General features: G+C 37.8%; 1 protein-coding gene across 5 annotated transcripts in view; it reads right to left on the bottom strand.

Annotated features, from left to right (window-relative positions):
* Positions 1–17,123, bottom strand: part of KLHL5 (kelch like family member 5) — a 55,959-nt gene that overhangs the window by 32,047 nt on the left and 6,789 nt on the right. The window contains exon 1 of one of the 5 annotated variants that reach the window (XM_027457236.3): positions 5,113–5,873. The exons of 1 other annotated variant lie outside the window; for it this stretch is intronic. In XM_027457236.3, coding sequence (XP_027313037.1) covers positions 5,113–5,489 — 377 coding nt within the window. In that variant the 5' untranslated portion in view covers positions 5,490–5,873. Of the gene's footprint in view, positions 1–3,767; positions 3,787–5,112; positions 5,874–17,123 lie in introns of those variants that run through there. 3 more of the 5 variants (XM_027457238.3, XM_038178025.2, XM_038178024.2) reach the window with 3 other exon arrangements.

The raw sequence follows: 17,123 nt of genomic DNA on the forward strand, positions 1-17,123 counted from the left end.
GTACCTAATGCTGACCTGTGGTCTCCATGCTCAAAGCAAACATCCAGCCACGAGGAGCTGCACCTCAGAGCATCACGGCAGTCCTGCTCCTTTTGGATTTGGATTTTTTTTAATTTTTTTTTTGGATCCTTTTGGATCTCTCAACTCAGATTCATCTTTAAGTAAAGCGCAAACTTCCCCTTCCACAGGCTAGAGGCTCTTCTGTGCACCTCGCACATAATTACATTAAAGACTGATGCTGTCAGCATGTAAGATCGTTACATGTATCGAAGAACCCTTTCTACACAGTCCTTCAAGATTTAAAATATTTCTACCACATTAAGGTGAAATTATCACTATTTCCATATTTTTATTATGGATATTTCAATGTTAGTGGTGTTTTCTTTTTGTAGTTTTCAACGTTAATTCCACTTTTTTAGTGTTTCTTTTCATTCCCTATTCATGCCAAATGATCCTACCTAACACTAACCAACTGATAACTTTTTAAGTATTTAAATATAATAATTCATTAGGATGATCATAAAAACTTAAGTTACTCTAAGCGCAAGCTCTTTCCCATTTTTCCATTTTAAAATGCTAGCTACACATTTTAATATCTTGGTGACAAACATTATTATTATTATAAAGATTAATATGCTAAAGATGCTGGGTTTCTTTGACTTCTCTGTCTGACAAAGGATTTCTGTATGAGCATGCCTCTTTACAATCAAAACTATGTACAAACCATGCTACAAAACCATTCACTTTCAAAGGATTTTATTTCTTGAAGTAGGATGTTTGGAACAAGGAGCTGTGCCCAGTAAAACAGCTCATCCCAAAGCAACGAAGCAATTAACTGAGCTGGAAGCAAAACAGGCACAAATGAGTTTCAAAAGTAAGAGCATAGATGATGATGGCTGGAGAGCTGAATTCACACCTCTCCTTCTGCTGTTTTTTGAGGTTTCATCGCTGTAGCTTACACAAAGCCACAGCACAGTTTGCAATGTAAAAAAACAAAACAAAACACATAGCAGCCTTCTTCTTTCCTCCCACTTTTACTAAATCTCTCTTCTACACAAGGCTTGTGTATCTCAGTTTCTGGGGGAGAAGCACAATCTGCTCCTATTAAGAGGATTTGCATCTTTCTTTTAAAGTATTATTTTAAAGGAAGAGTTACAGTAGTTATTGCATACCAGTTACATGTTAGTTAAAACTTAAGAATTCCAGTAAGCATTAACCTTGGTTACAAAAAAGTTTCCAAAACTTTTTTTTCCAAGCATGTTACCTCCTGCTCTGCATTCTAAACCATTTTTCTGACCGTATCTTTTAGGTTTGGTATCTCCACATTTGTTTTTGAAATCAAAACCAAGCAAGAAAGACTTCAATATGACCGGGAAAAAATAAACAAACATTTCAAACTATTCATTTTGGAACATAGGGGCAGGAGTGAACTATGAATTTGAAATTAATTTTAAAATCTTTTTCTGAAAAATGTGTAAAATGGTCTGAAAAACACTGTCTGAAAATTATATGCAAATTTACTTCTCTCATCACTAAGATGCTTCCAGTGAACACCTCTTTGTGTTTCAGAGAATAAGGCTCAACATTTTAGATCTTAATACACAAAGAATATAACCTTTCAATTATGACATTTAAACAAACAGAAAATTGACAAGCCAATATGGATATCTCAAGGTGCAGACAGATTGAGAAAAGTAAGCTTAATGACATTTCAAAGAAGACTAACAATAATTTTGTTTACACACCTCAAAATGGTTCAAATCATACATTAGGTGTAGAGATAAGTAATCTTTACTGTTGCATTAAGATGGTTTCCTGGAGTTTTTACATAAAACTTGTCAAAATATTGTTAACATTTATATTTTTTAATCAGTTCTGTTACACTGCTTCCTCCAGGCTAGCTGACATTTTATTGCACATGGAGACGCAAAATAATAATCTGCTAGCTTCCATTATTTACTATGACGCTTTACAGAGTCAAATATTTCCTTCTTCAAAGTTAGGAGGACAAGAATCTCGGCTGATGACATTTCTGTGCTTGTATCTACAGCAAACCAATTCCAATGCTTTAATGTATGCCTGGGTGAAATGAGCCAAACACCACACTGCAGACTAGGTTTGCTCTATGTGTTTTCAGCTTGTTACCCATGGTGCCTTCAAGGGCTGAGGACTGCTTCTAAGGCACCCACTAAAAGCAGAGGAAAACAAATCTATTGCTAATAGGCTTTAGTTTGCTATACAGCAATCTGCACCCCATGGGAGAATTTTCTCCCATGGGAGAATTTGTAGACATTGTCTACAAAATCTACAAATCCAAAATGTCTACAAATGTCTACATTCCAAATGTCTACAAATCCAAAATGATGACCCTCACCTCAGGAATGCAGGAGAGCTAACAAACAGCAGCAAGAGAGGAAATCAGAGAGATGAAATGCAGCAAACTATCGTTGAAGATCATACTGGTCACGACACGTAAGAGCATGATGTGAACAGCTTTACAGCCAGCTAGCCCTGATCCCTGAACGTGAATGATCCTTTGCATCTCAGATAACTGTGATTTCAGCCTTTGTCAGAAATTGGGAACCAAACTGGAATTCACTTACCCTTACGCCATCGAGCTCTGTACTATTGACTACAAAGTTCTACATCCTCTCTCCTCAGAATGAATCCTATAATGATCCAAAGCTTGCAGAACGCCACAGACCTGATCAAAATGCTCTTCTACCTGTGCCAAATGACACAGCAAAGAAAGGTACGCACAGAGCAGTGAAGCTGCTGCTGTCACCGCAGGCTGTCAGGGCTCAGAACTGGGCAAGAAGTTCAGAGGAGCGAAGAAGCAAGATAACTCCGTAGCTTCCACAAGAAGTTTTTAGTCTCTTTTTTAAAGGATTTTTTTCATGCATGCAATTTGTTTCTAATGGAGGAAACACTGGGCTTTCACAAAGGAAAAATAAACAACTCTGAATACTACATAGATGAGAGAGTTCGGTCTTCTTTACTCAAGAACAGCAGGCAAGCAGCTGTATTTGATAATAATGGAAAAGAAGACCACCTTATCGTGTTCTTAACAGAGGAAAACAACAGTTGTTGGGCAGACGTATGTAGGTTATACATTCTTAATGAAGGGAATGAATAAGATATGCTGTCAGTACGATCTCCTCTGGAGAACAAAAACACAGACAACAATACCAAGTCCTTATATTACCATTAGTAACATATTAGATTGTACCAACACTGAACTCAAAAATTACCTACAGTACTTATTTTAAATCATGTAAGTAAAACCCTAGCAAGAATTATAAGACAAAGAAATTCCAAACAACTCCAGATGCTGTATGTGACTAGATACATAATTAAAAGACACTTCACATTGACTAATTTCAAATCCTAAACGCATTGAAGTCTGCTGCTCCGTCTGCAAAAAAAACAACCCAAACCCATAAATAAAATAGTAGTACTATAAAGACTTCTCCCACCCCCTCAATATGTATCTGCAGTTTTTCAATTCTACAAAGTGACAAGTTACTTTTGTCATATGTAAATTCTTCTCCTACAATTATAACCAAATCTGTACTAATTTCAAGCTACACGTTTCTCTCTTTGAATTACGTGTTTTTTGCTGCATTGATTACTTTGCTACGGTGAGAACATCCTATTTGGTGTAACACGGTACATAAAAATTTCACACCACTAACAGATGTGATACAGAGATGTTACATCAATATCGTATATATTATCTAGTCACACAGCTATTTAAAAATACATACCTGAATATCACCTAAACTAAGAACTCTTCAGAGGCATATTATTTATAGCTCTGTAGTTGTTGCAGCACGATGAGGCTGCTGTTACGAAGAATCAGTAGGCATTACTTCCTTTCCCTGTAATTTTAGTACTTTTGCAGTAAGTGCCAAAAACAAATACGCTGCGTTGACTCCTAAGCATTTTTACCCTTCTTCCTTTCCTCCAGTCTTTAAAGGTTGCATAAACCACAAATAGTTAGTGTTTATATTCTGCACTGCTTTGCCCTTGCACTAAATGAATTCTTCTCCTGGGGAATGGAAAACAGTAAAACTGCTTTAACTAGATTGATCTGTCCCTAACATGCTTTATTAAACACTGTACCCTTTAAACAGACATGCCTTCCAAAACGCTTTATCATTGCAGAGTTATCTTACAATCAAGAAAGCAAATACCATAAAATTTACTCGAAATGGTAAGCTAACTACTATGCACTACATGCAGGATAAAAGAGGAAAAATACTTTCTGTGAAGAATGGCTGACTTAAGCACCAAAAGGAGGTAAAAGAAATAACTAAGACTTAACAAGAAAGACGTTACCTTACCTAATTTTCCACCAGCTGTTAAACACCTTTCACATTTAATAACAAACTGTAAGGTTTCATCTTTAGTAACAATATACAAGAGAAGAACGCCAAAACATCTTTATAGACACCATTTATAAAACCATTATTTTTTCTTTTAAGCTAGGTACAGTTTAAGGCACCTGAGCAGACAACTGCAATCGTTTTAAAGCAACCTTCCGGTATTAGTTTACAGCACAACCCGGCTGACTTTCAACAGATTATTTCTTCAAGTTGTACATGCACAAGCAAAAATTATATTTTTTGTCTTACAACCTAAATATTCTTTACTGTTTCATCTCTCTCATCTATAGAAATACATGGGAACATCAGATAGGAGTGACAAGTAGCTTTAATTTTCACGGTTTTCTCCAAACTGAGACTGATTCTCAGCATAGCTAGACAGTCAGTATCACTTCAAAACAATTTTAAAAGCATCCTGTAACATCATCATTGGACATCACCTTATTCATAGCAGCAAGTTTTAGGGATAACATTTAAACCAGCAGTGAGTGCATGCACATCTTCGCACTTTATTTATCTACATTGACTAAATAAGATTACCTTTTAAAAAGGTCAGAGTAAACACACCAAAACCTGTTTATAAATCATTTTCTGTTTCGGATGCACGGCAACTACTAGGTTTCTGAAGCATTTCAATCTAGGATAAAGGCTAGCCTACACATGCATGCAATCTGTAAACACGAAATGAAAACACATTGCTCACAATAGGAAAGTAATAATTAACCTGCACGAACTGCTGTCCGATTCATTTTCTTCTTCGCTTGCTCTATCATCTGTTTCTTGTCTGTCAAGCCAACGCGCACCTCCACAATCTTCTGCAGAGAATTCAAATGCAGGGATTTCTGAGGTGGATGCCATTGGCCAAGGAGGTGAATTCTGGAAATCCTGTTGGCTAGACCTTCTGTAACCGACTGCTGTTAAAGGTAGGTTACCCGCATCTAAAAACTTTGTGCCACCAGTTGTTACATTTGGTCCTCTGCTCCAGAAGTCTCCCTGGTGGCTTTCGATTGCGGGATTAGGGGCTGACGCCTGATGACCAAACCACCTCCATCTGATTTTTAAAATCTGCTTCACGTCAAACTCTTTACGAGAGCCAGACATCCTTACTGAGAGCCAGTGATCGTCTAGGCAACAGGGTAAGAAGCAGCACACATAAAAGAAGATTTGTGCACCCAACCAAGACAAGAGAAACACATGCTCTGCCCGTCTGTGGCAGGCAGAGATCCTACAGGAGAAGGAGGGGGAAAGGATTGCATTCACACCGAAGCGGCTTCCTTAACCGTCTGTCATTTCAGTACCAACAAAAGGCACCGGAGAATGAAAAATCTCATGGTAAAAAGAGAAGGTGAAACAGTCATCTCAATCAGGAAAAATGCTAATCAGTTTACCCTAAAAGCTCCGAGGCTGCTTCTGTTGCTCTCCTCTGACCATTAGCTTTCAAACACACCAAACAGTGTTCATTAAAGCCCTTTCAAGAGCTGAATACCACCCCCTCCTCCTAAACCACAAATGCACGTAATTCCTGTACTGCATCTTACAATCTCTGCTTCTCATGCTGTTAACTCTTGCTACTACAGGGAGGGGGGGGGGGAAATGCACAAAGCAACCAAAATTCTTCCTGCACCGCTGAAGAATAAATGCACAGAAAAGACTAAAACCAGCCCAAAATAACTGACTATACTGAGGAGAAACTGAACTGGGTATTGAATGGGAAGAAACTGAATAATTTTCTCCTGTTACGGGACATGCACTAAGTTAAAATACAAAATAAAAGAAAACTATAAGAGCAGCCTGGAAGGCTCAAGGGACCGGTACTGGGTTATTGAGCCTTTCATCTTGCTGTGCTTTGATTCAAATCTAGGTCTGCAGTAACCAAAAATTTCTCACATTCTGCATCTGAAGTGAGCGAATGGTTGCCATTCACTTGCACATCACTGAAAGCAGAAGCAACCAAAGCCAACTGGTGACTGTCCAAGACACCAGAAACACCCCCTGCAAAATGGCCAGCAGAAGGCTTTTGCTTCTTTCTCATCACATGGAGTCAGCTGCTTCAGACCAGGGTAAAGGTGCTGTGACAGGAGGGAAAAAGGCATACGTGTACTTCTGGGACAGAATTCCCACTAGATGGGCTGAGTATGTAATGTATCAAACTATCCAAATATGTCTTTATTTGAATGAGGGAATACCAAGTCAAAGGGACAAAATACACAATGACGAATTTATATTTCCTCTGAAAAAACAGCCTCTTTTCTCTATGACATATGGAGACAGAGAGGTCTAAAATGCTGGGACTCGTTGCAATCACACGCTAACAACAATTTCAGAATGCCGAAGACACTGGATTTGATCAGCCCTTAATGAACAGAACTACATTTTTGATCTTCACAGTTCAGCTAGTCTGTTCAGCTCTCCAGGGTACAAATTCAACAAGTTTATGGGACCTGCTTCTTTTCCACCTACTCTTACCATCAGAAGTGGAAGTTACTACCTCTCAGATGGGCATTACCAGCTACAATATATGCTTCTCTCATCTTGTGATTAGGATTCGTGTAGGGTTCTTTAGACCAGCCTATATGCAGAGCCCATGTGAATGTACATAGTGCCCAATTTCACCACCCAAAAAGCAAATGCTCTGCTTCACGTCAGGAGAAAAACATGCTATTTTCTTGGGAGCAGCTATGCTGAAAGGGCTAGTTTTAACCTCAAAAGCTCACCCACCATTACTCAGAACATAGTTATTTATGAAACTGCTGCTCACAAAAGCTATCAAAGCTCATTTCTATAGAAACAGCGTTCCAGCTGTTCTCTACAAGAGATGCTGAATTTCAAAGTTTCTACCTTGCTAAGATCTTGGTCTACCAGAAGACACGTACCGTGGCCTTTGCAACATGCCCAGAAAACAGTTAAAGGTAACCTGCGAGGTGAGATGAGCAAGTACATAAATACATAATGTTGTAGTCATCTTTGCTGGGGATTTCATTTAAGCACAGCTAAATGTGGAAATATTTTAGAAGGATAACGATTTAACATATAAGCATAAATCTGCACACATGTTGAACTGAAAAGACATGAAATGCAGTCCCTATCCATCCTGTACAGCTATGCAGTTTTCAAAAGCTTAAGTACAGTGTTCAAACACCATCTTTTGTGCAAGTTAAAGTTGTGTGAAACCACCGTACCTTTCAAGAAGCATTAACAACATGGCATTTTTTTCATTTATCCTCTCCTTACGCTTTGTGTTGGTGTTTGGTGTTCCCCAAAGGTGGATAAGCAGGGTAAGCGACTGGTGTATTTGTTAATATTCACCACAGTAGTAGGCTTTTAATTATCTGTTTGACTATAAGAAGTGAATTTTAAATACCTTTACTTCTGCTGGTATGGTAAATCCATTATACATAAGGACTGACCTGAATTTTCTTTCTTGTATAACAGACTCATTTGGAATTCAAACTGTCCCAGTAAAAGTCTACTACAGCAATGGCAGATTTGCCAATTCTGGTGCTTTTTCAGCACTTCCTTATGACTCACTGGGAAACACAGCCTAATTATTGCTTTTTTCCAGCTGTGCAGCTATGGGCTCAAACAGGGCATAGAAAAAACAGAATGTGCAGTAGTTTTAAAAAATGAAAAAAGAACTTTTCTATTTTCTTTCATTTTTCTAGATTATACAAACTCCTGTTCCTCTATAAACTCTCTCAACTTACAGTTTCAAAGTACATTTATTTATATATAAAAATATTTTTCTGTTTCATATAAATTAGATAGAAGCTTGTATACAAAGAAGGACAAAATGAGGCAAGTGGCACTTAATTTTTCAGGGTGAATTGGTAAGATTGCTCAGAAATAATTGAGGTCCTCTTCTTGCTCTCCAACAATTTTTCTTATTGTGACTAATATGATAGATTTTATAAGGTCCCCCTGCTGGCAGTTAACAGACTTCTGAGGAGATCTCAAATGAGCTGGTAGGACCGCTGCTTACTTGGACCACTCAAACCTCACCTCTGAAATCTTTTCTGGTTGTGTGTGCTCACAGATCCAAATACTCACACCCAGCCTTTGTCCCCCCCATCACAAATCTTTCTAACGCACTCAAGCATTCCATAGAAAACTGCTAAAAAAAACCAAACTTGTAGCATCTTAATTCAACACAGCATACACAGACTTTGCAAAGATTCTAAAACATTTTTTTAATTTACTAAGGCAAAATATGTTAAAATATGTTAAACTCCCAATAGTGCCAATAAGTAACACCAAGAACATGGCATGGCAGCTTTATGAATTGCTCATTTCAATATTTCCAGAACAGTTTATCTACACAGAGATAGAGAAAGCAGAAAAAAAAATCAGCAAAATTAGCTTTACTGACATTCTTTGATTTGCATATGATCTGTTTATTCACACAAATGTTAAAGGAAAATTGCAACCCAGCAAACAGTTAAAATTTATGCAACATTTTTACTCCTAATGTACTTCTGTACCTTCTGTATAATTTCCACATATTCAGACACACCGAAGTGCATCACTGGGCTATGCAGAAAAATCATTGTTTAACTTATTAGATCTAAGTACTTTTATTCATTACAACTTTTGCTTTTTCACTAGGAAGTCAGATAAATTCTCAAATAAGCAAATACGTCTACTGAATACATTTTTGAGGTAGTTTTAAGATTTGAAGTTCAACATTGCTTTTCATGGCACCATTTTTACTGTCACTGCTACAGTGTGGCTTCAAAAAACTATTGCCATCCAACTTCAAGGCAACTCAGATACAATATTTTTCAAGGTATTTATTCTGTCAAATTAATTTAAAACTACAAATTTTTAAAATCAGAGATATAGGGAAATAAAGGATAAGTTAGTCTTTATACTAAAGGTCTAGATATTAATGACCCTTTTAAGTGCCAATTAAGAACGAATATGTCAAAATAATTAAGTCCTTGTTTTGACTGCAGGAGAGTTGTTTCTCTCCTGAAAAAAACACTTCTTAACAAAAGCATTACACAGAAAAAGATAAATTTGAGACATAACTAGACTCATTAAGAGGTAATGAGGTACTATATTATTGCCAATGTTTAAGATCCTAGATACTTATTCTGAAGCATAAGAATGGTTCGTTGACCATAAGATGTTCATCGATTAATCAAATGCATACTTACAGCATTAAAAGACATTCAAAATTTAACACCTTTTAAAAAGGGATTTTAAACTTTAAAATATCTGGAGGCATTAAAATAACTGTCCAAAGAAAACTGCTATAGACAAACCATGGATTTGCAATTCCACTTGTAAGCATAATTATGTTAAAAGAGGTGTTAAATGTTTCCTTTTTCTGTGTTGCAGTCCAAAAATTATAGAAATTGCTCAACAAAGACTTCAGAAAGATAGCTACACTTACACTCCGTAATTCCATAAAGCACTAATTACTTCCTATACCAAAGTTTTTGTAAGTGCAAACACTTCTGATTCATGTTTACGTGAAAAGTCCCTTTACAGCAGCAACAGTGTAATTCTTACAGGAAAAAAAGAGAAAACTACTACAGCTACTGACTGTATGTATGTAAAGTCATTGTCCTGACTTGCAGAAATGAGCTGCTGCCAAATTCTGGGCACTGCGTGGCAACTTTCTGCCACTTAGCACTACACATCCCCCTCGAGAGGTACAAGCCATATGTTTAGAAACACTGCCTTCACAGCACACAGCTTCACACGAGCATGAAAAGACCTGTACAGAGCAACAGCTTCTTTTGCAGTTTTACTGAAATAGAAAGGGAAAAAAAATGGACAAAGGTTTCCATACGTTATGGAAGACTACACTTGTCAGATCCTAGATTTTTTTGGCTCATGCATCATTGTGGTTCACGCAGAACAACGGTTGTGACCCAAGACATTTATATTTCTTTAACCTTAAAACATTAAGCATCGGTTTCTGTGTAAGTGATACCCAAGCACTATCAAGAACTGCACCATTTGCAAGTAACACTAATGCAGAGCTATTCCTGAGTAACACCACAGCAAGCACCCTGAAGTTTACTCACTCTCGAGTTTGCACTCCAAGTACATCAGGTGTTTTTTTCTGTTAAAATTCAGCTATAACACAAGGTGGACAACACTAGGATGTGTCAATCCCCAAACTCATTAAAGTTTTCTCAACCAAAAGATACAAAGCACACAAAGATTAAGAGAAGCAAAGGAGTTGGTACACTCCAGGAATACTGATACAACTGATTCTAATGAAAACAAGGTAAAATCTGTCTGGAAACAGTAACACTCCAGCACAAGTCATCTCCTCTAGAAACCTCACTGCTATGGACAAGTTCTGCAAAATGCTTCTCTCCAGCTATTTCCTACAATCATAGAATATCCCAAGCTGGAAGGGACCCACAAGGATCATTGAGTCCTACTCCTGCCTCCACAGAGGATGACCTACAAATCAAACCATATTTATGATAGCGTTGTCCATATGCTTCTTGAACTCTGACAGGCTTGGTGCTGTGCCCACTGCCTGGGTATCCTGTCCCAGTGCCCAACCACCCTCTGGGTGCAGAACCTTTCCCTAACCCCCAGCCTGACCCTGCTCCATGCTGTTCCCTTGGGTCCTGTTGCTGTCCCCAGAGAGCAGAGCTCAGCACCTGCCCCTCCACTCCCCTCGTGAGGGAGCTGCAGGCCGCCATGAGGCCTCCCCTCAGCCTGCTCTGCTCTGGGCCAGATAAACCAAGGGACCTCAGCCGCTCCTCGTATGTCTTGCCCTCTAGACCCTTCACTACCTCGTTTTGTTAAACTTCACGTGGTTGGTGATTGCCCAGCCCTCTAATCTGCCAAGATTTTTCTGCAAAAGCTCTCTATCCTGAAGGAAGTCAGCAGCTCCTCCCAATTTAGTGTCATCCCCAAACTTAGTATGAATGTGAGTCCTGCATCCAGATCAATTATCAAAACCCTGAAGAGAACAGGTCCTCAAACAGAGCCCTGCAGAACCCCACCAGTGACCAGCTGCCAGCCCGACATAACCTCATTTATCCACAGAAGGATACTGTGGGAGACAGCACCAAAAGCTTTGCTGAAATCCCAAAATATTGTAACTACTCGCTTCCCTTGGTCAGCCGGGTGGGCAACCTTGTCATAAAGGAAATCAAGTTAGTTAAGCAGGATTTTCCCCTCACGGACTTGTTAACAAGTCCTGCCAAAAGAAAACCCTTTCTTTAGCACCAGTTTAGGAAGGTATTGCCTAAGAAAGCTACAAAAGGCCATACACTACACATTAAAAGAACAAGGGATACCCAAACAAAATCACCTGGTGATAGTTTCCTGTTATCAAGATAATACAAACATGGCCAAGGTCACCTGTGACAATAAACCTGCAGGCCAACTGAAGGTAGGCAAACTGAGGAAGGTATTTTTACACTTTTCCAAGACATCAGCAGCTTTATTTCACCACAAAATCTTGAGTTTCCCTCAGAAACCCACAGACAAATCAGTAAAGAACACCACTACCAGTGTCATCAATAAAGGAGTGGATGCTTGTTCAGCAAAATATTACAGGTGCTCCCAGTTTGGCGTTAGGCCCCATGAGTGAACTACCAGATTTTAACACAGTAGGAAGAAAGTATCTTTGCATGTCATCAGGTAATAGAAGATAACACTCCGTGACAGACTATATAAACTTCAAGAAGTACTACTTAAATGTCTGTGGGCAAAAAGTGTATTTAAATGTCAAGGTATACAATGCCACAGTTGTTGAAGCGAGGCATTTCAAGACAGAGATGTAAACATCCTAAACAAATGATTTAACACCAAAAGACACCTCAGGAGACTCACTGGATCTTTCTCAGTGAGGACTTCTGCTTAATTAGTAGCTTCAGTTAACAAGCCCCTACTCCCCCATGAGACGACAGGCTGCAAAAGGGATATAAGGGATATTCTTCTGAAATAAACAGTGTGACCTCATTTGGATTTTTTTGTGTACACAACTGTAACTCAAAAATAGTATGGCAGAGTACGAGGTTCACAGAATGCCAGCACAAATGATCAAAGTATAAAAGAAACATCTTACTAAAAGACAGAATGCTTATGAGAATCTTATCAGTGGCTATAAGAATCATACATGTATTAATGTCTCACTAACACAAAAACCAGAAATCTTATTTATTTTTAAGAATTAGTGTTACATTTGTTATGTATTGGTACACAAGACATGTGACATTTTAGGAACCTAATTGTGCCTAACATCAAGGATGTCAAACAGAACCTTGCAATATGTCTTACCTCTGTATTAAAAGCTGTAGTACTCAAAAGTCAATTAATCTACAGTTTTTCTACATTATAAAAGTTGAACTACATTTAAAAATGGGATAAAGCTCTCCTAAGGGAAAGAAAGCCTTTGAAATTCCACCACTGTCTAATTCTAGTGTTCTCTTAAGCACTCTGAATTTACTTTTCCAATGTAGGCAAAGCCAAATGGTAGCCAAGTGTTTGTTGGGGATACGAAGGTCAAAGGCAGCCTTGGCTGCAGTGACCGTGAGATGGTAGAGTTCAGGGTGGTATCAGTTCCTGAGAGGAGGGAGTAGGGCAAAACCCAAGATCATAAACATGGACTTCAGGACAGCAGAGAGCCTACTCAGGGATCTGCTGGAAAAAGTCCCAGGGCCTTTATTCCATCGAGACAAGAGGAAGCCCCCCTCATCATACTGACTTTACAGGACCGGCTGCTGTGACAATTAAAGACTTGTTTCTATTAACAATACCTTGAATGTAATCACAGAAGTAACATGAAAGCAACATAATCTATCAAATGAGCATCCTAATTCTGTTTGTGTACTCCCATAGAAAAGTGCCTTTATGGCATAAGAGCCTTAAAAATAACAGCTGGATAGAAATAAATCATTTTGGTAAGCTCAAGGCTGGGTAGATAGAAAAGAAAACATTTTGATCTACTGCCACTTTGTGGTTATGATCCTTACAAGTACAGAAGATGAGTGCCAAGCATAGTAACTAGGTATACAGGAAGCGAGGAATTCAACCCATGAATTCCACAAAACTCACGGCGTACAAGTGTTGTTCCAGAACAGGATGTTCACATCTCTGCTGATGAATGAAGTATTCATTCATCTCTTATACAATAGAAACAAACGTAACAAATGCCTTACTTCTTAAACAAATACTTCAGGAGTAGTCTTTCTTAGAACATTACCACGAGGATACTGTTTGTGCACGCGTTCTCCCCCTTCCAGTATGGTATGAGATTTTCTAGGCTAACTCCAAATATATGGGATTTAACTCAATACAGCAGCACAGTGCAAAACAGCAGCTCTCCAATTCAGCTTGTGAATGATGATTGCTCTTTATACAATTCACTGAACACGGGTGAAGAGATGACTACACAAGAAACGCCGCAGAAAGAAATTATCTCAATTCCTTATGAAATATGTGTATTACAGCGAAGATTTTTAAAAGAGCATTTAAATGTTATTCCAATTAAAGGCTAGTGAGGTGCATCAACACCAATCACTACTAAAAATCCTGTTTAGCTGCAGTAGACACACTAGTAGCTGGCAGATGTATGTTACTAGCAAGCATTATTTTGGAGAATAGAAAACCCAACCCTTTAATCTTATTTTGCCATAATGAGTGAGATTTACATCAGTAACCGCACATTTGAAATAAAGCAGCGAAATGTGAAATCAATACCAGAGTGCAGTACTCTTAATCAAATAGTCCTAGATGTTTAAATTGGATCATATATGCATTTGTTTATAAATACACAATGAAATGCCTTGTATTACTTGCTTTAATTACAAGCATCATATCTTGACAATAGGGTTTTCACGTTACAATAAGCTTCACAAAGTCATAAAATCAGCATGATTAAATTAGAGACGCTAATTAAAGGTTTCCATTGATTTTACCAGTGATTTGGCTCAAGGAAGTATTATTAGGAAAAAAAATGCAGAACAAATCGTGGTACATTTAATTATCCCCTTCACTCTAAAACAAAACTAGTCTTCCGCCTTGAGTCAAAGTTGCTTAAAATAATATGTATCTGAGGCACGCAAGGGTAAATATCCTTTAATTCTCTATTTGGATGCTATTTAATTTCAGATTAAATCATTATGTCAAATCACCACATATTCCTAAATATAACCACTGATCCTACATCAAATTGAAGGAAGACACATTTGAAGAACAACAGTGGAATGTAACATCAATAGAAGTAATTCTTTTATTCTGATCTGAAAGAAACCCCACTTTTTAAATTTTGTGGCCAGAAAGCAAATCCTATACTATAAATAAATACAGTAAGTAAAGAGAAAATGTTAATTGCTGAATAGTGTTTATCAAATATACATTTACTTGAATCAATGGCAATAAATTTATTGATCTGAGAATTGTAAAACTAGCCCAGACTGATTTCTTAGGCTTTCCATTCTTTTTCTGCAGTTTTGTGCAAAAGTAATCCCCACTTTCATTTATTTTACAGTTTTACAGTTTTATTTACAGTTAGGTTCCCCACTTTTATTTATTTTACAGGCTCTTCTAACATTAACTCCTGTTCTCCTGGATGCTTCTCCTAACTTGGTCTCCTCACCCACAGGCACACAGATGCCTCCCAACCCGACACCAGACAGGCAGGACGAGCAAATCCTTTGCCATATCAGACCCAGATGCAGACAGGCTTATCAGCTGGCAAGTCAGGTAGTATTACTTACTTAGACTTCCCTACCTACCCAATATTTTCAATACCTCTCAGAAATTTAAACATGTGAAAAGCTCGGTTCTGTCAGAGTTTGCCTGAAACTGGCAAATAGACACCGAAGGTATTAGGGGGGAATTGATAAACCAAAATCCATAAATCCAGCTTGTCTCGGCAACTTGCAGACTCACAAGCTTCCTTTTTACCTTGGAATGGCTACATATCACCTAAGCCTAAGATTTAGAAGCAGAGTGGAACAGAAATCACTGTGTCTGACATAGTTGAAACACAACAATGAGCTCCTACCTCTCCACAGCTGCATAAAACTAAAATGACCTTGAGAAAGAAAGCAACGATGGTAGAAGTCTAGGCCATCCATTAAACCTTTTAATCATTAAAGCACTTGCCGAGTCAACTGTTGAGCTATCCCTAGAGGCACACTGAACCATCATCTTAGCTGCCTCACCCCTGCTTTACAGAATTCCTAATATATTTCCTATTCTGCGCAGAAAAGGAGAACAAGGCAAGAGGAACATAAATTAACTGTAAGGAGGAACACAGGATACTAATACAAACTGCAGGAGTACAAGAACCTTTGGTATTCCTAGAGACATTAATCCACTATCTAGGTGGTGTGGTCAAAAAAGTGACAACTCTTGAACTCAGTAGGCTAAACAGTCAGTAGGAAAAGGCATAATCGACAGAAAGCTTTCATTATTTGCATACTGGATGTTTTTTTCTTTATCAACTCCACCTAAATCTTAAGAAAAATACAAAACTAACGTATTGTACTACTGCATGTAGCTATCATTAGCTTGAGATAGTTTGCAATCATTTGCCCATCTATCTTCCCCATTAACTCAAAGTTCTGAAAATTCCTTATCTAGCTTACAGTATTTACATATAAAGTGTTCTCACTTACTGAGTTTATACGTTTCCAGAAAATAATGTTTGAATATTTACAGAAATTATCACAATCTGTTTTAAGTGCACTTGGTCTTCAGTCTAAAAGCCAATTTATTATGCAAAGGTGCAACTTAAATTTGTATTTGTTAATGAAAAAAAATCTATCAGGAAGTGAGAGCAGTGAAGTTGTTACTTATCACTTGATCTGCCTACATTTTTATGAATGCATAGATTAATTTCAGTTAATTACTTTTATTTGTTTGGAAAATACTTCCAAGCCTAAAATGCTAGTTCTCGGCGAAGAGCATGCCAAGCCTTATCAAGTTATGATAACATCATTAACTGCTCTACTTTCATAATGTTTTAATTATAGTCTGCATACATAAGCTCGTGATTATATTTACATCCAAAATAGCATTTCTCTCACTGCATGTAGAAAAGCAAGCTTTAAAACTTGGTTTTATCTTTGGCAATGGCTGAGTGATCATTTAATATTCAAAAGCAGTTGTTTTTAGACTATCAGAATATATTTTAGAATATCTACCCACCAAATGCATTTTACTTACATTGTATGCAATGAATACTCACTGCAGAATATTCCTCTGGAATGGCAACCATCAGGCTAATAGCTTATTTGCACAAACACCAATGTAAATTGTCCACTCTGACAACAAATAAGAACTTGCATGCAAACAAACCAATCACCAGAACCACTGAAAAAAGTTGACCTTCACCTGAGCTTCTCTCATTTCTCCTCACTGCATACATGCTACTTGTTACTTCAGTAATTCAGCCATGTTTCTACCTGTATTCTTTACAGCTCAGGTTAGTAAACCTCTCTGAACTCTATTTTTCTCTTCCTGTACATTGTACCTAGCCCACAGACTATGAATATTTCATCTGTTCTATTGGTACACTTTACCTTTTGACAAGTTCTGTTGGCTCTGAAATTGAGGCTACAACGGTGTGCATTTAAAAAAAAAAAAAAAAAAAAAAAGGAATTATACTGTTTCCCCTCAAATCAACTCAAATCTATACTAGACAGATTATGTTATCATCTTCATCATGCCTATATAACCCATACCAAAATGTCATCAGCATTTTCTCTTAGAACTTCTTAAGATATGGGAGAAAAAAGGGGAGGC

Source organism: Anas platyrhynchos, chromosome 4, assembly GCF_047663525.1.
Source record: "Anas platyrhynchos isolate ZD024472 breed Pekin duck chromosome 4, IASCAAS_PekinDuck_T2T, whole genome shotgun sequence".
Lineage (NCBI taxonomy): Eukaryota > Metazoa > Chordata > Aves > Anseriformes > Anatidae > Anas > Anas platyrhynchos.